This window comes from Brassica rapa, chromosome A05 (assembly GCF_000309985.2).
Source record: "Brassica rapa cultivar Chiifu-401-42 chromosome A05, CAAS_Brap_v3.01, whole genome shotgun sequence".
In the NCBI taxonomy this organism is placed as follows: Eukaryota; Viridiplantae; Streptophyta; class Magnoliopsida; order Brassicales; family Brassicaceae; genus Brassica; species Brassica rapa.
The window spans coordinates 17,728,989-17,752,136 of record NC_024799.2 but is presented as its reverse complement, the minus strand read 5'-3'; the positions used below and the strand labels follow the sequence as shown (position 1 = coordinate 17,752,136).

The 23,148-nt window shown below is 33.7% G+C and overlaps 2 protein-coding genes, 1 long non-coding RNA gene and 1 other non-coding gene across 5 annotated transcripts; 1 reads left to right on the top strand and 3 right to left on the bottom strand.

The window, feature by feature from the left end:
• Positions 1-2,448: 2,448 nt before the first annotated feature.
• Positions 2,449-12,087, top strand: LOC103868923 (aquaporin NIP3-1). Of its 2 annotated transcripts, XM_009146973.3 has the most exons (4): positions 2,468-9,720; positions 10,134-10,358; positions 10,490-10,770; positions 10,850-12,087. In XM_009146973.3, the coding sequence occupies exons 1-4, from the start codon at positions 9,547-9,549 to the stop codon at positions 11,181-11,183; spliced, it is 1,014 nt and encodes a 337-aa protein (XP_009145221.1). In that variant the 5' UTR covers positions 2,468-9,546; the 3' UTR covers positions 11,184-12,087. The 2 variants fall into 2 exon arrangements, with proteins under 2 accessions (XP_018514550.1, XP_009145221.1); XM_018659034.2 differs by lacking the exon at positions 10,490-10,770 and having other exon boundaries at positions 2,449-9,720; positions 10,850-10,918.
• Positions 12,088-13,043: 956 nt separating this feature from the next.
• On the bottom strand, positions 13,044-17,608 carry LOC117134017. Its single transcript, XR_004458122.1, has 2 exons — positions 16,065-17,608; positions 13,044-16,023 (listed from the first exon to the last, which is right to left on the bottom strand). It is a non-coding gene; the product is annotated as an uncharacterized LOC117134017 (long non-coding RNA).
• Positions 17,609-17,617: 9 nt separating this feature from the next.
• Positions 17,618-20,359, bottom strand: LOC117134008. Its single transcript, XM_033291396.1, has 2 exons — positions 20,079-20,359; positions 17,618-20,029 (listed from the first exon to the last, which is right to left on the bottom strand). Exon 2 carries the CDS (start codon positions 19,845-19,847, stop codon positions 18,819-18,821), a length of 1,029 nt encoding a protein of 342 aa, XP_033147287.1. The 5' UTR covers positions 19,848-20,029; positions 20,079-20,359; the 3' UTR covers positions 17,618-18,818.
• Positions 20,360-21,915: 1,556 nt separating this feature from the next.
• LOC117134568 lies at positions 21,916-22,022 on the bottom strand. Its single transcript, XR_004458752.1, has one exon. It is a non-coding gene; the product is annotated as a small nucleolar RNA R71 (small nucleolar RNA).
• Between the last annotated feature and the right edge of the window lie 1,126 nt (positions 22,023-23,148).

The window sequence follows — 23,148 nt, the reverse complement described above, 5'->3', positions numbered from 1 at the left end:
TAAAAGTAATAAATAAAACATTATTAGTCTTTCAATAATTTCGAGAATAGTTTCGTTATTTGTAATATTCGTTCGATTATATGGCAAGTGATGATAAACGTCAATAAGTTAAACAATTCTTCCATATTTGGTAAATATATATATATATATATATAACAATGACAAATTAAATGGTAGAGTATGTAAACACCTGTTTTCTACAAGCGTGAGTTAGAACACCGCCGTATTTAAGAATCATAAGGGCCTCTACAGGTCTTTATTCTTCGCCTTCACCATCCCACTTCAGCGGCTTCAGTTGAACCTTCCTGTATATCCTTGAGAAATTTCCTCCATGCGCCATTCCAAAAAGTTCTCTGCTGTGAAAAAATGACCTCATGAATTAAATAAAAAATGCATAATGCTAGCTTACTTATAAGATAGTATATTCAACAAAAAAAAATGATATAAGATAGTATTACTAAATGATACTATGTAATACTTTCCCGGAAAATATTCAACAAAGAGAGAGAAAGTACTAAAGAACCTATTCAAGAACTGCTTTAACTTGGCGAAGCTTCTCAGCATGTTCAATCAAGGTTTTCTGGATCACTATCACTCTCATGACCTGGTATACATATAAAAAAAGGAAGACATATTGTCGTTACCAGTATTCAACACATGGAAAAGATAGACCAGACATGCTTTTTGGAGACAAGACACAAAGAGTTGAGTTCAAGGTTCTAAAGATGAAGAGCCTTTGCGTCTAAACACATTTTTCTTAGCACACAAGCAGCATTGTCGTAATACCTTAATAGTATGAGAGGAGAGATTTGTGAATAATACTTTAAAGAATGAAAAGAGAATGTTTGTATTTTAAAACATTGGGTGTCTCCTATATATATACAGTCGATTTATTCTCATATTAATGATTTTAATATTTTGCACAATAAATAATAAAATCGTTTAAAGAAAGATATTAAATGTGTATTGTCAAAAAATGATTTGCATATGATATGATTTTAACTTGTGCAAGTAATCCATATTAGAAAGGTAAGTTATTAAAAACAAACAACCTAATTAGAAACATTAAAATATTTTGTAAGCAATATAATAAATATGATATCAACATGCGCAAGTTTACCGTTTGAATAATAAGGAAAGTTTTTAATATTTGTCTTAATTCTAAATCTTGCCCAAGGGTAAACTAAATCGATAAAATTTAAAGATTTCAACTTGCGCAAGTAATCCATATTGTGAATAAGTGATTTGCATATTTAATGATTTCAACTTGCGCAAGTAATCTATATTAGAAAGGTAAGTTATTAAAAACAAATTTTGTCAATAATTTATTTGCATATTTAATGATTTCAACTTAATCGATATTAAATGTGTATTGTCAAAAAATGATTTGCATATGATATGATTTTAACTTGCGCAAGTAATCCATATTAGAAAGGTACGTTATTAAAAACAAACAACCTAATTAGAAACATTAAAATATTTTGTAAGCAATATAATAAATATGATATGAACATGCACAAGTTTACCGTTTGAATAATAAGGAAAGTTTTTAATATTTGTCTTAATTCTAAATCTTGCCCAATGGTAAACTAAATCGATAAAATTTAATGATTTCAACTTGTGCAAGTAATCCATATTGTGAATAAGTAATTTGCATATTTAATGATTTCAACTTGCGCAAGTAATCTATATTAGAAAGGTAAGTTATTAAAAACAAATTTTGTCAATAAGTTATTTGCATATTTAATGATTTCAACTTGCGCAAGTAATCCATATTAGAAAGGTAAGTTATTAAAAACAAACAACCTAATTAGTAGGAGTGGACACTTTACCCGATATCCAAAGTGGCACCCGAACCCGATCCGAAAAACCCGAACTGAAATCCGAACCGAAATAGCAAAATACCCGAACGGGTATTGAATAAGGAGAGAATGGATACCCGAACGGATAATACCCGAACCCGAATAGATATCCGAAGATAACCGAACATATGTATAATTAACCTTATATTTTCAGTTTACATCTCTCATTTTATATAAAATATTTATATTGATACTACACATACTTTAAGTTATATGATATACATACAATTACGAAAAAAATGATTTGCTACTAACTTAAAATGCATGTCAAGTTTTTTATTTAAAAAATTAACAAAAAGTTACATTCGAAATTTAAAAACAATAACTAAATTAAAGCATTTTAGTTTTAAAATCTTATGTCCAAATCTATTAACTATTCAATCTATTAAAAATAAAAAATTAGTTAACTGAAAGTTATATTTTTAAATATAAGAAACTTGAGAAATGAAAATTTTAATTTTTTTTTTAAATCTAAATATCCGAACCAGATCCAAAATAACCGAATCCGAACTAAAAATACCCGAACCCGTCCCGAAGTACAGAAATACCCGAACGGGTTCTACACCTCTATACCGAAATACCCAAAAATCCGAAATACCCGATCCGAACCCGAACGGGTACCCAAGGCTAAACTAAATCGATAATTATTATCCCCTAGCTATATATGGGCTTAACCAAATCGACAATAGTTTTGGGCTTGTCTACACATAAGCGATTGATTAAAATAAATGAAAAAGAAAAATTCAAAAAAACCAGCCAATAGAATTATAACATTTTTCCTGAGAAGCGCTATATGAGTGCCACCTCAGCAGAAATCACTAAAGTGACTTCTCTTTTAATGTATAGGGGGATTTTCTTAAGATTTCACCAATGATCGATACGTAAAAAAAAGTCACTTAAGTGACTTCTCAGTTAATATATGTAGGATGCCTTCAAATTATCATAATTAAAAATGTCCATGTACATTTTTAACAAAAAAAATCTTATTAATTTCCTTTATTTATAAACATAAGTAAGATAAGAAAACTAAAATATGCCCCTTTAGATCAGATGCCCTAATCATATATATATATATATATATATATATATATATATATATATATATATATATATATATGAGTTTGGTTCAAATTTCTGGCTTTTGAGTTATTCAAATTTATGAAGTATAATCAAACCGAATTAAGATCTATATAGGATTGGTTCGGTAGAGTTTTTGATTCAGTTGCATAGTTTTTATGTCATGATGATCAAAATTGAGTGATTTTGGATAAACTTAAAATACTAAAAAGCTTATTGTTGTCTACTCTAGTTGATTGGCAAGTTCGTTGGGACATTTTCTCTGGTATTTGCCGGCTGCGCGGCAATGGTGGTAAATGAAACGTATGGTAAACCGGTGACACTTCCTCGCATAGCTATGGTGGGGACTAACCATAATGGTTCTACTCAATTGGTCATGTCTCCGGTGCACATTTCAACCTTGCTGTTGCCTTAGCTTCTTCTACGAAGTTCCCTTTTAAACAGGTGACCAAAGAGAAAAAACATACTACTATCAAATTCAGTTCTTACATTCTTATAAATGTTAGTATTGTACCAATCCAAAAATAATTATATGAGGGTATTATATGACATGCTGCCGATAGCGAATTTTGTTTTTGCTAAGAATGCTAATATTATATTAATGATTTCAGATTTTTCAAAGTAGAATCTAGTGGCTACTCCACCTTGGCAAAAAAAAAAAAAAGGGGAGAGCAATAAAGGTTAAAAAAATAAAGGAGAGCAATAAAAAAAAATGCTAATATTATATTAATGATTTTTTTTGCTAAGAGTGCTAATATTATATTAATGATTTCAGATTTTACAAAGTAAAATCTAGTGGCTACTCCACCTTGGCAAAAAAGATAAAAAAATAAGGGAGAGCAATAAAGGTTAAAACAATAAAGGAGATTAAAAAAAAAAAGAAGCTAATATTATATTAATGGTTTTTTTTTTTTGCTAAGAATGCTAATATTATATTAATGATTTTAGATTTTACAAAGTAGAATCTAGTGGCTACTCCACCTTGACAAAAAAGATAAAAATAAGGGAGAGCAATAAAGGTTAAAATAATAAGGGAGGAAAAAAAAAACCAGAACGAGTCAGCTCTGGTGGTAAAGGGGTTGCGGCTGTAACTTCCGCCACCCGAATTTGATTTGCTCTGGAAGAGGCTATTTACATTGTTTGGGTTCCCGGCAAAGAACACCTTTTTTTTTTGTAAAAGTTAAAAAACCTAGAAAAATTACAATAACCATTTAGACAAGAGGTTTCAAAATTGCTTTCTCTTCCTCCTTGCCAGGATTATGTTCTTGACATGTCTGTAAACCATATTCGCGATCACTGCCGGGGCCATAACACAATTATTATGGTAAATGTTGTTTCTCTGCCTCCACAGGTGGAATACCGTAGCTTGAACTGCAAGTTTTCGTAGAATGGAGGGACTGGTAGGAGAGGAGGCTCGGATCCAAGAGAGGAGCTCACTCCAATTCCAGAACAGCTGAGAGGGTGGATTTAAGCGGGAGAGAATCTGATTCCAGACGTCCTTGCTGAACTGACACGTAAGAAGAAGGTGGTCCCTTGTCTCCGGTTCAAGTGAGCAAAGGCAGCAGTTTGTTTGTAATTGCAGTCCCCAGGAGGCGAGTCTTGTTCTTGTGGGAAGCCTGTCGTAATTGGCAACCCACATTTTGAATGAATGTCGTAATTAGCCTCCAAACCAAACACTATCCGCCCATTGCTTTTCATCCTCGTTTGGTCGCAATGCTTCCCATGTCTAAGATGAAGAGAACGTTGAGCCATTGCTGCCTTCTATCCTCCATTCATAATACCATATTTGAGTTAAATAAAACAAATACTTTTCTCTGTAACAAACTTCCTCTTGATTCTTTCAGCTCAATCTCTAATATGGTATCAGAGCGGTGAGATTCACATTTCCTGCTTCGTTTCCCCTCGATCTGAGCCCCGTTCAACTCCATTTCACTTCGATTTCAGCTCCAGTCATCTCCGATTCACGATTCGATGTTATGAGTCTTTCCATTTTCGTCATCGTCTTTGTTCGATCGATTCTTTTGGAGTTCTTTGCAATCTATCACTTTCTCTCAGTTGTGATTGCTCTCTTGATCTTGCGATCCTCCGCTTATTGATCTATCTTTATGTTCATCGACTCTTGGATTCTTGATTTTCAATTTCGCCTTTACCTTCGGTTCGTGATTTCGCTATGCCTCCTTTTTATGCGAATGTTGTCAACTCTACATCGACGCCACCGTCATCTCAACATCCGGTGATGGCTAAGCAACAGCATCGCTTCAAGATCCGAATTTGAATCCTCTCTACGTTCACAGTGCGGATCATGTTGGTATTACTCTTGTCTCAGAAATTCAACTCAACTCTTTTCTACATACATAACATGTATTTATACTCACTAGTCTACCGGTTTATACATTAAACCACTGGTTCAATCATTCTAATAATTCTGATACACTCTAATATACATAATCCATTTATGCATGCATGATAACATTTTTATTGACCATGACGATTTTGCATGATCAATTCATGAGTATATTTAAACAAACACGAAAATTTTGTTATCAAACAAACTATGTATTGTATATGATGTTTGATCATTTTATTTTAATAATATTTTGAACACCCAAAAAATCATAAAATATTTTGAATCTTGTTTTAAAGATAAGTTTACAACTTCCAATTTCCACTTAATTTTTTTATAGAAAATATATATTCTATTTTGAAACAGGCCTTAGAAAATATTTTATTTAAACAAAATTATCTTAAAATTTGCCTTAGGTCCGTCAAAGCTTATAAGCACAAGGCACATAAATAACATGATGATTTCATGAATATAGTAATATAAACTACTTGTGATCAATATCTTTATATAGGTTCCGGGCTATATTGTTGCTCAAGTTCTCGGATCAACCTTAGCGGCCGAAGCTCTACGGCTCGTCTTCATCTGAACGACAACGTTTGCAGCCTCAAAGGCGATGTTTATGTGGGAACGTACCCATCAAATTCTAAAACTGCGGTGTTTGTAGTAATTCATCGATACTTTCAACTTGATCTTTGTTAATTCGGCAGTAGCTACTGATAAACGAGCAAACGAATCATTTGCAGGAATTGCTATTGGTGCAACCATAGTACTCGACATCTTGTTTAGCGGGTAGCTAAATCCAAGCCCATTGGAATATATTTTATAAAATTATTATGATTGTTTTTAGAAATTGTGTAAGAAATATGGTTGTTTTTGATAAATCGATTAGGCCAGTCTCGGGAGCATCAATGAATCCAGCAAGAAGCTTAGGCCCTGAATATATATGGGGATGTTATAAGGATTTATGGTTATACATTGTTTCAACGGTCATCGGAGGATTAGCATGTGCATGGACTTATAATATGTTACGGTCTACAAATAAATCATATGGTGAGATAGTACGTCCATATTGCAATAAAGTTTCTTCGAACAATGGCAAAGAAGCATCTCAATACGATTTTTGTGTTCTTCGAGTGGTTGACCCGAATAACCGGAAAATTTTCATATTTTCATCTTCCACTGACTTTAACGACACATGTAATGTCACATGCAAATTGGCGTAACGGCATGAAAAAAACCTCTCTCCTCAAAAACTTCTCACTAAAAGCTCTCGTCTTTCTCCCTTATTCGGTTGTTCCGGCGTCGGAGGCGTTCTCTTCCTTCCTCCTCTTTGGTTTTGCTTTCGCCTCCTGTTGTTGCTTTATTCCTTGGGTCGATATACTTGGAGTTATGATCTTTTACCTGCTTCTCATCACGGTGAGACCTCGCCGTTTGTGGAGTTCGTCAGCCATTTGGAGGTCCGGTGAGGCGCGTAAGGGTGATTCAGCTCAGGGGGTCGGGTTTTAGGGATTGAGATTCGTCGGAGTTTCGTTTTCTCCTTTAGATCTCCGGCGTGTTTCAAGGAACGGTGGCGCGTGGCTTTGCCGAGGGGTCTCTTCTTCCCAGATCTGGGCTTCACTGGAATCATCTCTTTCGATCTGTTCTGGAGGAGTGGGGTGGTGGCGCGTGGGTTCTCTGCTCGCTTGGTGTCTCGCGGCGGAAGCTCACCTCGCCGTCATCCAAGAAGTTTTCGGTGTGTTTTTCACCGACGCGTGCAAGGAGGTTAGGTCGTCGTGTGTCGGTCGCATCTTCTTGGTGGTGGCGCGTGCAAGTCTGTAGCTCGGCGGAGGGAGCGAGTCGTCTATGGCTCCGGCCAATCTCGGGTTCCGTTGCTTCTTCTTTGATTCCTCAAGTCACGGCATCCCAGCTAGCTCTCGGCTTGTGTCTTCGCGATGTCACTTCTCCGAGCGTTTGATGCTTGCTCTCATTAGGAAGTTTGTCGCTTGTCTTCGAGAGCTTCCGGATGGGTTTTGAAGCGGACAGTCCTCTGGTTCTCAGAGGTTGAGCAAGGCGGGTACTCGGTCCTTCTTTCGGTGGACTGGTCTCGAAGACAGCTTGCGCTGAAGCTCATCATCCCAGCGCCAGGGTTTTAGTCATTTGGCTGCTCTAGTGGATGTGTTTCTAACCGTTTCGTTGCAGGTTTCGTTCTAGTTGGTTTGTGTGTTGCAGCCTCTTTCAATCCCGTTTTTTAGTTTTATGTTTGCTTGTGTTGTTGTCTGTTTTTTTTCTTGTGTTTAGGTTGTGATAGTTTTAGATCGTGATGTTGTGTTGTAATCTCTCTGATCTTCATGGTGGTAATGGATCATTCGGGGAGGAGGAAGCGGAGACTTGTTCTCCCGCCCCGATTAACCGGAACCAGCCGGTGATCACCGATGTTGGGTCTGGGGTTATGATAAGCGGCTTGTCTGTGTATCCTTCTTAGAGTTGGGTCCGGAGTTTAGCGAAGTAACCCGTCTGTGTATCATTCGGAAGTGTAGCGGAGCAGTTTTAGGTTGTACGGATTTTATCTGAGTCTCTGTTTGTATCCATTACTTATGCCCATTTGGGATGATGAATAAAAGTCGGAATTTAAATTAAAAAAAAAAAGTTGGCGTAACAGACATGTGTTGTACCAAGATTTGCATATAAGTTGGACATATAGGTCACAAACTTGTATGACAAAACTGAATAAAATTGTTTTGAGCTCAAGGGTCAAAATATTGAATAAAGGAAGAATTGGCTAAGAACATCATCAATGGTTAAGTCTCTCAGACATAAATTCTTAAGCACTTATATTAATATTTTAGTTCAATTTATTTATCTGATTTAAATTTAATATTTAAAAAACAAGAACACCAATAAAAGAGAAACATCTGTAGAAATCAATTCGATCAATGTTCTCTTTCTTACTTTACTATATTTTACTATTACTTTTGTGAGAGACTTTTCTTCCGAAACAACCATTATTCATGTTCTAATGGACCATATTAAGAAATGGTTTGTTTCTTTATACCTTTGATTGTATTACTTTTGTCCCAACATGCCTTTGCTTTTATAAATACGAAATTAACCCTCTAATTTATAATTTAGTACAAAATGACTGTCTAACCTAATTTATAAATTATGTTGGCTAATTAAGAAATAATAGTTAAATATGTATATAGTTTATCTATTTAGTTTATTAATAAAGTAATTCTAAATATTTAGTCCATTTTTGTCACGATCAACATTGTGTTCTTCGCTAAGAGAAAAACATTTTCTCTCAACCTCTCTTGGTGATCTTGGCAATTGATTACGGGGAATCTTATGAACTCTGTTTAGAAATTTCGGCCAACTATCACCGGCTCATCGTCATCCTCTTCATGTTATGTCAGAGCCTCTTCTGTTTCTGGATATTCAAGGTGATTGTCAGATTAAACCTCGTAAAAAAACCTTGCTTCTTCTGAATAAAGGAATAAGATCGTTGAATCAAAAAAAAAGTTGAATTCAATTTGATCCAATGTAACTCAACGTCAAGTACAAGATAAGTTTGAATAAAATTAGTTAGGATTTCTTCTTAGATTTTCTCAGATTTATAAATATATGAAAATATAGAATACATAATATAGAATACATATATTTTTCTTAAAAGAACATAAACAAAAGGTTGGAATACATATTATAAAATGATAGAACTTAGGGAAGATGTTAGAATTTAAATTCTACCACATTTCACTGTTTTATCTACGATATATAATAGAATAAGGGATAAACACAAGTTAACGTTTTTATTTTTATTTTTCTACAATAAAGTAAAAAGCGTACAATACATATTGTATTAAGAAAAACAAAGAAATTTGGTTATAACTCAGGCACACGTATTCTATATTTGGATAGATCATAGTACGTACTTTACATACGAATTATAACTTTTATAAAACGTTTAAGATAAACTAGAATATCTATTTTATCCTTGTAAAAGGGTTATAATATACGTTGCATACTATAATATATATAAAAAAAGGGCAACATATAAGGGAGATTTAACCTGCATGCTCATTTTTTTAAATAAAACCTTTATAAACTAAAACAATATAAAACTGATGTACCTGGCACTTGCCACACTTCCTTAAATCCGCCTTACTATGATGCTATTTTTGGCTCTTTTCTAAGAAGAATTCGTCAACATGAAATTGTCATGCTGTATAGAATATACAATTCAACTTCATCATTTGCTTATAAACTAACAAAAACTAGAGTTCTCAAATGAGCAAACCATTAACATTTTCTGAGAAAAGTATCTTATCAATGGCCGAGATCTCTGGTATTACTGTTCGGACACAAACCACCATCTTAAACATCGAAGATGGTAGATCCAGTGGTGATTCCCGGTTACCAGATTCCCCCTGTTCTCTTATATGCATATCCTTCGTTCAAAAGGTAATGATGTGCTTTGTTGATTTTATCGAGACATTGATTAGTCGTATTCAAAATTAAACATATATTTAAGAAACAAAAAGGATTTAACATATATGCACGTTCTGTTTTGTCTTTGGTTCAAATATTTGACTTTTGACTACATTCAAATGTGAAGTATAATAATCAAACCAAATTAACATCTATACAGGATCGGTTCGGTAGAATATTACGTAGTTTAACTATTTTGTTAACCATTCTTTTTCTTAGCTACGGTGTTTTAAATATTGAAAACGAGCAGATCAATACCATTGAATTCAAACTAAAACTCGGTTTAGTCATCATATGTGATGATGATGAAATTGAGTTTTTGGGGATAAATTAAATTGATTTTATTGCTATATAACTAAAATCGTATTGTTGTATATATACTCTAGTTGATAGGCGAGTTCGTGGGGACATTCTCTCTTGTATTTGCGGGATGCTCGGCAACCGTGGTAAATGATACGTACGGTGAACTGGTGACACTTCCCGGCATAGCTTTGGCATGGGGTCTAACCGTAATGGTTATGACCTACTCAATTGGTCATGTCTCCGGTGCTCATTTCAATCCTGCTGTTTCCATTGCGCTTGCTTCTTCTAGAAAGTTTCCTTTTAAACAGGTGACAAAAGAATAAAATAATACTATCAAATTTAGGGTTATATATGATATGATTTAAGTGATTTTCATCATAAATCTATGCTTGATATATATATAACATTTTGTATTCATCCATAATGGTACTCTATATAGGTACCGGGGTATATTGCCGCTCAACTTCTCGGATCAACCTTAGCGGCCGAAGCTCTCAGGCTCATGTTCCATCTGAATAACAACGTTTGTAGCCTCAAAGGCGATGTTTATGTGGGAACACGCCCTTCAGGTTCCAACACAGCGACATTCATAGTGGAACTCATCGCTACTTTCAACTTGTTGTTTGTTATTTCGGCTGTAGCTACTGATAAACGAGCAAACAGATCATTCGCAGGCGTTGCTATTGGTGCAACCGTAGTACTCAACATCTTGTTCAGCGGGTACTTATATCGAAGTCCATTAGAATATTTTTACAAAGTTATTATGATTGTTAATGCTTTGTTTTTGAAAATCGATTAGACCAATCTCGGGAGCATCAATGAATCCAGCAAGAAGCTTGGCTCCTGCTTATATATGGGGATGTTATAAGAACTTATGGTTATATATAGTTTCACCGGTTATTGGAGCATTGATAGGTGCATGGACTTATAATATGTTACGGTCTACAAATAAATCATATGGTGAGATAATACGTCCAAATTGCAACAAAGTTTCTTCGAACGATCACCAAGAAGCATCTCAAGACGACTCTTGTGTTCTTCGAGTTGTTGACCCAAATAACCGGAAAATTTTTATACTTTCATCGCCCACAGACATCAACGAAACATGTAATGTCACTTGCAAGTTGGCATAAAAGACATATGTGTTGGTACAGAATACCACCACTGTTTTAAAAAGATGTATGTTCTAATTAATTTTTTACACATTTAAAAAAAAATCATAAGTAGTCTTGGTTATCAATGAATTATTTTTTTGTAGCTAATTGTTCTCCATAACTTTTAACCAATATAATTTCAATAACCATGTTTTTTGTTAAGTTTACAATTTTTAACTAGTATTATGGTTCATGCTATGCATGGGCAAAAGGATTGTTAAACTATTCATACCAAAATATAATTTTTGAAAGTGTATAACACGAATTTAATTTAAGAAAATAAAAACAAATTTAAATTCTAAAAGGAAAAAAATAAAAATTTATTGGCAATTCACGAATTAGGTAATGAACTTTTTCCTTAACAATTACACAATGAATTTGAACGACAATTTGAAGATGAACTAAAACCTAAAAATAATACAAAACTAATTATAAAACTATTTAGAAGACTTTTTGTCAACATTTAGAAGGCTAAGTACAATAAAAATATATATATTTTATACTGAATCTAAATATGTAAAAACACCAGATGAGAACATGTGTGTTTAGTATGACCCCGTCCCAAAATTGATAGGTTCATTTCAAATTTGATAAGACTCTCTCGAGTTGAACCCCAATTGAAGTTTCTCAAACGTGAAACAAAAGATCTCTATATTATTATTTGAGAAATCAATTTCTTACATGTCGGTATTTACGGTAACTCTCACGATGTTGATTACATAGATACTTTTAATGAACTAAAATATTATATATGATTGATAATAATCATGTATTTCCTTTTTCATAATAAGATCTTAGTTAACTTTTTAATTTAATTTCCTTTTCTAAAAACACATAAATAAAAAAGGAAATATTTATAAAATAAAAATATAAAATTATTATATAGAAACGAATTTAACTTATTTTCTAAAATTTCCTTAAACAACATAAATAAAAAGCAAAATATATAAGCTTTTAACATATATATATAACATAGCTTCACAAAAATTGTAAATATAATTTTTTAAAAAAAAATATTCTTCTAAAAGATAATATTTTTACTTTGAATATTAACTTTAATATATTTTATTGTCATTCCTTTTTCAATATAAGACTTTAGTTAACTTTTTAATTTAATTTTCCCTTTTGCAAAAATACATAAATAGAAAAATAAATATTTATGAAATATAAACATAAAAAAAATTATATACAGAAATTTAATTATTTTTCTAAATTTTTTCAAAAACCGTAAATAAAAAGAAAATATATAAACTTTTACTATCTCTATAATATTATTTGAGAAGTCAGTTTCTTATGTGTCGCTCTTACGTTAACTCTCACGATGGTTGATTATATTGATACCCTTAACGAATTAAAATATTATATTTCAAATACAGTTATTTATTTTTACTTAGTTTCCTTTTTAAAATATATGCTTTTTTACAAAAACACATAAATAATAGAAATTATATAGATTCTATATGTAAACGATTTTTTTATTCTTTGTATTTGTTAAAAACATAACCAAAAAAGAAATGTATGTATAAGCTTTTAAGATATAATTTACAAAACAAATTGAAAAATAAATTAATATAGATATCCTTATTCAAAATCATAATATTATTATAAATATAGTTTATATGATTAAAAATAAATTTTAACAACATAAAATGATTATATAATATAATTTTTCAAAGAACAAACAATTAGATTTTGTGACTATTTTAAAACCAAACACATATATTAAAATGTAAGGCTAATAAACACGATAAAATAATATTTTTACAATGAATATTAATTTTGACTAAATGATAATAATTTTTAATAACAAAAAATTATCATCTAATATCAATTTATTACTTTTATTTTATAATTACTAACTTAAAACTGAATAAACAGTTCAAACAATGTTAGAATGAAAATTAAACTTATTAATATTGCTTGATCTGAACTGAATATAGTAAATTGATGGGGAGAAAACTTAAGAGTTTTTGGTGTAACTATATTACGAATCAGTAATTAATACTAACATGGTTATTATTGTTCTAGTCTAATTGTAATAAAATCTTTTGATTCATTTCAAAAAAAAAATAGAACCCAATCCACCAAAATATAAATAACCAAACTAATCAAAATATGAAGAATCAATTAAACCAATTGTTATGAATTAATTATTTTATATATTCATAAATGTGCATGAATTTTTAAAATATTACAAGTTATTTTTATCAATGCAACTTTGATTTAATATTTTTTCCTATTTTTTTCTGAAACAACATATATCAGATATACGAATTTTACAAAATATATGTGCAAATATAAGAGGATGAACTAAACTACTTGAAGTTAAGAAAATAATAATTCAACTTTAACATAATTAAGAAAACAAACAAAAATCGTTGCTAAATTAAAAAGAATAAAAGTAACTCGATGTACCAAAAATAAATATTTGAATTAATATAATATTATATTTAAAACTCACATATCTAATTATGATGGTAACGTAATGATACTTAATACATCAATACTATTAAAACAGAAGACCCTTTTTTGAGGTGCCCTCCTGTTTCAACAATATTTACAAGACAATGCCACTAGATTATTTTTAAACTATGATTTTAATTAAATTATTAAAGCATTATTTACTTATTCCACAATATCTTCTCTTCCAACAAACTAATCTATTAAATCATTAAAGCTATCGTAACCTAACTAATCTTATATTATTTCTCTATACTAAAAAAAAATCTAACTATATTATTTCTATTAACATAACCAATCGTAAACCATATGTTTTTTTTTTGAAGTATATGGTGTTGTGTGGGTTTTACGTATTGAAACTTACACCATCTAATAACATACAAGATTTTCAAATTGACATGTAATATATATAGATGAAGTCTGATATAATGCATTTTGGCAGTATTCATAATTATACGTTCCTAACATATATGATCCCTAATTCACAATACCCTAAACCCCAAATCATTAGTTTTTATTTTATTTTTACCCCTCATCTATTGAAAATAAACCATAAAAACAGAATTAGGGATAACTGTTAAATTAAAGTCGAAGTGTTTTTTTAAAATATATATGCTTAATAACAAATTTATTATTATACCAATTTATTTTTTAACTATTCAAATATTGTGCCGGTTGTTATCGTAGTTGCAATTTTTTTTTTCAAATCAATAAAAAACAATAGAAATTAGAAAAATAAAAAATCGTAAACCTTAATATCTAAAATATTAGAGCAGAAAAACTAGCGCCCAATCATTATAATTCTCAATCTTCCACAAATCAACTTTTGTGAAACATAAACTAAACAAATCTTTAGTTTAAAACAAACTGACGACTATGCTGAAATGGTATTAGATGGTATAAAACTTTTTTTTTTTTAACAACAAGATGGTATAAAACTACATTCATCAACAGCTTGACAAAAGCATTCACCACAAATAACAAAAAAAGACTAATCAGTCGTAAAATTAAGTTTTCTTAGCAAGATTAAACCTTTTAAAACTTTTTGGCGGATTCAAATCAAAGTGCTTCACTCATGGAAGCAATTCACAGCCAGATCCAAAGCAAGCTTGGAGATCATATTCTAATATGCATATGTAAGTGCGCTTTTGAGGGTTTTTGGTATATTACGGTCTTATTCATCTATATTAAGTACTGCATTACATATAATGATCACATATACACCATAATATATTTCTTTTTAGTTTTCATTTCATAACTAACATAATCAGTTCTATCCCTAACTTATAAAATTATTTTAATTTTTTCCGTCTATTGTGCTTAACAGAATCAGTTCTATGCTGATCTAAAAAGAATACTTTCATTGCTTTCTTTTATCTCACTTAAACTTCACTGCTCCTTCTACAGATCCTACAGAACAATAAAATTTTCTATAAGAACAAAAACAATATTGTATCAACATTAGTAGTTTCATTATAACAAATACAATATTATATAAGGCATCCTGAGACTTATATGCGTGTTGTTTCAGGCAGTTTAGAAATTCCTAAAACAATTTCAAAGTAGAATAGTTAATTAATTTCCAACTATACATACTCTATATAACTGGCTATGAGGACAAATTAAAACAATTAAATCCAAGCAGGTTAAATTTTTGTAAGGAATTAATTTATTAAAAAAAGCCTTACGAAAACTCATGTCTTTGAACAAAAAAAAATTCACCTCACTAAAATCTTGAAGTTAAGAAATAGCATTACTTACATGAGTTCTTTGTAAACTGCATCAGCTGCTTTCATTTATTTTCTTATGTGTCCTTTGAAGCTTGACTAAATCAGAAAATTACGAGATAAAAAAACCACTTCATCTTCCTGAATTATTTGCTAATTCCTTATCTTCCAACACCACCTCATCTTCACTTTGTTTTTATGTTAGATTCATCTGATTTTTTTTCTGTCAACAGATTCATCTGATTTAAACCATGCATGTGAAGAATATTTATACACACAAAAATCCAGAAATTAAAAAAGGTCAGAGAAATTGAACAAATACCCTTAGAACGTTGAGCAATCTCTAATTAAACATATGCCTTTGAGATATATTGATATTACTTTACATATCTCTCTCAGGATTTACTGTATATTTATAATTGAGCAGTTTTTAATAAATTATAAAATGTCTAAGGTTGTACTAGATTACTTTTTGGAAAACAAATTATGTATACAATTTTACCCCCAAATAGTATTCTCATTGACAAAGTGATATATAAGTGATATTGAATTATGTGTTAATTTTTTTAAAAAAATCATTAACACTAAATTAAAATTTTCAGTTGCAAAATCCATAATTGTAAGTTTGTAACCTTTACATAACTACTACAAATCTCAAAAATTTAATTGTAACCTTTACATAACTACTACAAATCTCAAAAATTTAACCATTAAATAAACACAATAGATGTAGATTATATCTTAACTCTTCCCAAAATTCATAAATGCAACCCTTATAAATACTAAAGAATTCATACAAATATATATAATGATGTCTTTGTTGCAAAAAATGTGATACAAAATCAAAAATACAAACTGATATCAAATTCAAAAATACAAACTGGTAACAAATAAAATTTTGTTTGAAAAAAATATTGTGCTTTTAAAGCGCAAGTAAAAATCTAGCCATATGTCAAAATGGTATAATCTATACATTATAAATTATTTATAACAGAAACATTACAAATTGATATATATTTTTTTTTTAAATAAAAAATTTATATGATAATAATATATATACAAAAATAAAAAATCCATACATTTTTTAATAATTAAAGATGAATCATAGTAACATTTTTCTCTTATAATAGTAATTTATATCTTATTTAATTTGCAAATAATAATTCCATACTATTTCAACTAATAGTATAGATGGATCATAGTTTAATATGTAGTTAATGTTTTTACTTAATCATAAAATTAGTTTTAATTTAATAAGATACAAAAAATTGTAATCTATTGTGTCTTATTTATTTGTAATCTATTAATTTAAAATTTCACATTACACAAAAATATAGTTACATATTGTCACAATATCGAAACAATATTACACATCTTGAAGTTAAATCTCCGATGAATACATAAACATATTGATGATTTGATATGTTAATATAACATGAAATAAATCCCGCGCTTTCAAAGCGCGGGTCAAAATCTAGTATAAATTACAATATAACCTAACACTTATAAACAAACAAAATAAAATATATAATAATTCTCACAATTTAATTATTTTATAAATGTTTATATAAAAAAGTATACTCAGATGTTTATAGAAGAGGGACAACATGAATATAATAATTCAATTTACATCAAAATCATGCAAAATAAAATTATTTGATGAATCAGGTTCAGTATTCTGGCTGTCTTGCACTCTCGATAATACATGTTTAGCAAAGACTTTTAGATAACCATGGATATTAAAGGCAAACTATTTTAAAATTTTAGCAAAGACAATAAGAGAAAATGAACGCCAAAATAAACAAAGGTAAACGACCTATTTTCACATTCGTATAGTAAGAGTTCTGCACAATCTTTCATGCTCATCCTAATTGCATACATTTTAAATATATGAACTTAATTGCACACATTTGAAGTAAATAAATCTGTTTACCCTCATTTTTTGAAGATCGAGATCCGAAACCGCAAAGACAAAGGTTTAGCTTGGTTTACTGGTTTAGAATCTAAACTGATATCAAACTAATTAAACCGATATCAAAACAGTTGGTATCGAACTGAAATTAAATCCCGACCTGGCCTGATATCCAAATAAAACCTGACCCAACATCCTACTCAAGAGTTGGGTGGAGTACTATTTGAATATCAGGTTCGGTCAGTGGTGCAGCATATGAATGGGTGAACGGTCGATCAATGAACTTTAGGGTTCTTCGAGACCTTTTCTTAGATCGATCAAGAGTTTCTTTCGATAGCTTCTTGAGATAAACTTCTTGTTTGATGAATCAAATCAAATCAAACAAGATTTAAAGCAAAGCTTCTTTTATAAAATCAAAACGTACATAACAAAGAGTCAAGAGATTAGCTTATATAGCTACTTCCCACGGAAAGCCTCAAGAAAAGAATAGGAATATAAAGACTAAAACATTAAGGAAATAAAGCATCATTATCTTAAACAGAAAATAAAAAATACAACCAAATCCCTATAGTCTTATGATTCAAATGTCTATGTTGGCGCCAAAACTAAGGATGCCGTTGCATCAGGACTCCCCAGGTAATAAGTATTCGACTCCGAATCTGGAGGTGTACTGGCGGGCAAATAGCGGGTAATGAATTCGAGAACCTGACAGCTTTTCGCTAAAGAAAGCGATAGGTTGGCCTTTCTGTCTAAGGACAACTCCGATACCCATTTTCGAAGCATCGCAGTGAAGCTCAAAGACCAGACCAAAATTGGGTCAAGCAAGAATCAAAGCCGAGCATGAGGTTATCTTTTATTATTGTGAAGGCGTTAGCTGCAGCAGGTGCCCAGTTGAGACGACCCTCTCGTATAGTGTCTGTCATGGGCGCTATCAAACTGCTAAACTGGGATACAAAACGACGATAGAACGACGCCATGCCATGAAATCTTTGGACCTCGGTCACTGTCGTCGGTGTTGGCCACAACCGAACTGCCAAAATTTTCCCTGGATCTACTGCGAGGCCTTGATCAGACACAATATAGCCAAGAAAGTGTACCTATTTGGAGCCGAATTCACACTTTTTTTAAGTTGCAAAGAACTGATCTCGGCGCAAAATGGTGAGGACATCTTTAAGGTGTTGAATGTTGTCCGCGAGTGATGTACTGAAGATGAGAATGTCATCAAAGTAGACAACCACGAATTTAGCAATAAACGGAAGAAGAGCTTGGTTCATTACTCTCATAAACGTGCTAGGAGAATTCGATAATCCGAAGGGCATTACCAACCACTCAAAAAGACCTTCTCGAGTTTTGAACGCCGTCTTCCACTCGTCTCCAGGGTTAATGCAAATTTGGTGGTATCTGCTTTTAAGGTCCAGCTTGGAAAAGATCGTAGCCGTCCTTATTAAATCCAATAAGTCGTCAATTCGTGGAATTGGGAAATGATAACAGACTGTTATTTTGTTTATCGCTCTGCTATCCACACCCATACGAGACAATCCATCTTTTTCGAATCAAAAGCGCCGGTACCGCACATGGACTCAAACTTTCGCGCATGAATCCTTTAGATACGAGTTCTTCAACTTGACGTCGAAGCTCCTCGTGCTCAGTGGGGCTCATGTGATAATGAGAATTATTGGGCAGTGCCGCATCTGGTATAAAGTCTATACAATGTTGTATGTCCCGAAGAGGAGGCAAGCCATCTGGCAAATCATCGGGAAAAACATCAGCGAACTCGTGCAACAGTTCCTTAAAGTCGGGTGGAATGTTTAGAAAAAGGTCTGGGCCGGCCGCTTTAGTCAGGAGAATAAGTACCCTCTCTTCCTCATGCATGGTTGCTTTGAAAGGTTGGCGTTGGAGCAAAAGAACAGGGTGAGACACCAGGTGGAGTGAGGCTGGTAAAGACGGTTTTAACACAAACTTGCGATTGTCCATGCTAAAACTATAAGTGTTGTTGAATCCATCATATATGATCCGTCGATAAAATTCCCAAGGTCTGCCTAGAAGGAGATGGCAAACATCCATCGGTGCGATGTCACAATAGATCTTATCTTTGTATGACTTTCCCACCGAAAACGTGACTAGGGCTCGGCGAGTGACAAAGAGATCATGTGTCTGCTGAAGCCATGCTAGTTTATAAGGCGGCAGGTGCGGTTTGTCCTTGATGTCGAGTTTGGTAACTGCATCAGCAGCTATCACATTCTTGCTACTTCCCGAATCGATGACAAAAGAACAAACTTTTCCATTGATTGTGCAATAGGACTGGAATATCTTGTTTCGTTGCAGGAAATGATCATCAGCGCGAGGTGTGAGGCAAGAGAGACGAACGATCAAGAGGTTACATGTATAAGGGTACAATTCTTCTTCATCATCCAGTTCATCATCGCCGTAAACAGGTTCTTCAGTATCCAAAACTTCCTCAATTAGCAATCCACGTTTGCTTCGTACAGGGCATGCGACTTGACGGGGTCCTGATATCATGCATATTTCCATTGTTTTATCCATCCATCCATATGCATTTTGATCATATAGATTAGGATTTAGTCATGTTTAGGTTGCATTTTGCATACATGAGTCCTTATCAGGTATTGGAGTATCACATGGAGTTCTTGGAGACGTTTGGGTGCATTTGGAGCTCAAAAGAAGTGTTTAAAGTGATCAGCGGACGAGCAACACACCGGAGCGACCTAACCGCAGCGACACATGAAGTCGCTGTGCCTTACCTCTCGGAGCGACCTAACCGGAGCGACGTCCTGAAGTCGCTGTGCCTTACCTCTCGGAGCGACCACGTTGGAGCGACGTCCTGAAGTCGCTCGCTCTTTTGACGAAACAGAGCTCAAAACTGAAGCCGGAGCGACCTCTCGCAGCGACACCCTGAGGTCGCTCCCGAAGCCCAGAGCGACGTGCTGGAGCGACTTGCCGAGGTCGCTGCGCGTCGCCTATCTGCTCGAATTCATGTTTTCTCAAGGCCCTTTTTGTCATTTTATTATGCACGTTTTTTATTCTGAAAACCTATGTTTTAATACTCTGTAAGCCACCAAGAGGAGATTATCTTTGTTCTTAGAAAAACCACCAAAAACCTTTGGAAAGTCATCTCTTTGAATCAATTGATCAGTTTATTATTGAGAATTCTGTGTTCTTATCTATTTTCCTGTGTTTCTCTACATGATTAATCTGAAATCCAACATGGGTTTAAGAGGAATCATGGAGATTAGTGAGTAATCACCTTTTGAATTCATGGGTTAGGGAGATTGAGGGTGATTAGGTTAGAACTAGGATGTTTTAGTGTAGATCATTCATATTTCCTTGCTAGTTGAGTGAGCATAATGCATCTTCTGAGTTGGCCACTCAGTAGTTGATCCTTAGGCATTTCCCCCCGAAAGGTGTTCGAGGAAATGCCCGAGACAACTCTTCTTAGCTTTTAGCATACTTTGCCAAAGACATTTGTTGTTAGAGGTGCTAAGATAGCCATTGGACTTGCTAGTTATGATTGCTTTCATATTATTCAACCAAAGACATTTGATGTTTGAATTGTGTTAAGTAAATGAACATTCATCTAGACATAGAGTTTGTTTAGGATTGTGTCCAAGCTTAAGGTTAATAGATTGATTGATCGTTTGCCATCTTTAGTTCGAAACTTGATCACCCGAGGTCTAATCCCTATATCCATGAGTTCTCTTTTCCAATAGTTAAGAAAGTATCATTTAGTTATTTCTTTTAATTAGTCATAGTTTAAAAACCCATCTAAATCATTGATTGCACTTAGATTAAGTGATTACTTGCATTCTCGGTGCTTTGATATCTCTCAGAACTGGTTCGACAATCATTTATACTACAGCATTTGTCTTAGGAGCCTTGAAAACTCCTAACATCAAATTGGCGCCGTTGCCAAATTCTGAGTAGATTTAAACATTGAGATTTAGTCAATTGCTTGAGACTAAGTCATTTTTATTTTCTTTTGTTACTGACTCTTCTTCACCTCCCTTTAATCTACAGGTGTATGAACTTGAGGAGCAGGGGTCCATCAAACCTAGTTCCAAGAGCAGCAGACATCAGGGCTTTAGAGAGAGAGTGTGCTAGAAAGAGAAGAGAAGAAGAACATCAGGCTCAATTGCAGAGACTGAACACTGACATGGGAGACGTTCATCAAGAAGATGCAGGCGTCAATGGCGCTAACAACAATGGCCCACCTAACCAACAGCGAGCAGCTCGACCCATTGGCACTTACGACCGTCCAAACATTCATGGTCATAGATTGGGAATCCGAGCACCCGCTGTGGCAGCCAACAACTTTGAGATCAAGTCAGGACTCCTCAACGTGATCGAGAACAACAAGTATCATGGCTTGGCTCTAGAGGATCCATTTGATCACTTGGACAGGTTCGACAGCTATTGTGGGTTGTCAAAAACCAATGGTGTGTCCGAAGATGCCTTAAAGCTCAAGCTATTCCCTTTCTCTTTGGGAGATAAGGCACGTCAGTGGGAGAAGTCTCTACCCAGCGACTCCATTACCACTTGGGATGACTGCAAGAAAGCATTCTTGGAGAAGTTCTTCTCTACTTCAAGAACTGCTAAGCTGAGAAACGAGATCTCCAGCTTTCAACAGAAGGGCTTGGAAGGTTTCAGTGAAGCCTGGGAGAGATTCAAGGGCTACCAAGCTCAATGCCCACACCATGGTTTCTCTAAGGAGAGCTTGCTGAGCACATTCTACCGTGGTGCTCTCCCTAAGTACAGGGCCAGACTGGATACAGCTAGTAATGGGTTCTTCTTGGGGAGAACTGAGGAGGATGCAGAGGAGCTGGTTGACAACATGGTTAAGAGTGATGCAGTCTACAGTGGAGACCACGACAGAGGCAGTAGAACTGATGATAAGCAGACGAGGAAGGAATTGAAGGCTCTACAGGATAAGATAGACATCCTCATTGCTGATAAAGCTACCCAAGAGCAGCTGCACTTTGTTGGCAACCCAAGCCAAGAGACACCAGTTGTTGTCCATGAAGTTGAGGGTTTGGAAGGTCAGGAAGAGCTGTGTTTCATCAACAACAATGGTAGCTGGTACAAGAAAGAACCCAACTTTCAGTACAACAACTACCAACAGAAATCCTATTCCAACAACCAACAGAGTGGTTATCAGCCTCGGAACAATCAGCAAGGCAGCTATCAACCTCAGCAAAACCCTCCTCCTGGATTCAACAACAAGGGCAACCATTCTTCCCAACAACAATCTAATCCCTCTACCTCCACTCCTCAAGTCAGCAGCACTGATGCTCTACTGAAACAAATCCTGGAGTCTCAAACAAGAAGTGAGAAGCATGTTGGCTATGAGTTGAAGAATCTTCACTCAAAGATTGATGGGAGCTACAATGAGCTCAACAACAAGTTCAGAGCTTTGGAGAACCAGTTTGCTGCCATGAACACTCAACAAAATCGCCAACAAGGTTCTCTACCTGGAAAATCTGAGCAAAACCCCAAGGAAACCATGAAAGCTATCACTCTCAGGAGTGGTAAGGAGTTACCTCAGAGAACTCTCACCAAGGATGCTGAGAAACAAAGTGAGGGGGTTGCCATCACCATAGATGATGAAGTGGTGATTGTTGATGAGAAGATCAATGACGAGATCTTGGAAAAGATAGTGGAAGCAAAAGGAAAAGGAAAGGTTGGAGAAGAGAAGAAAACAGTTAAAGATGGTGAAGTTGTCACTCCTGCAAGTGAAAACTCTTTTGTTCCTCCTGCCTATGAACCCAAGCTTCCATTCCCAGGTCGATTCAAGAGGCAGCTGCTAGAGAAGTACAAAGCTTTGTTTGAC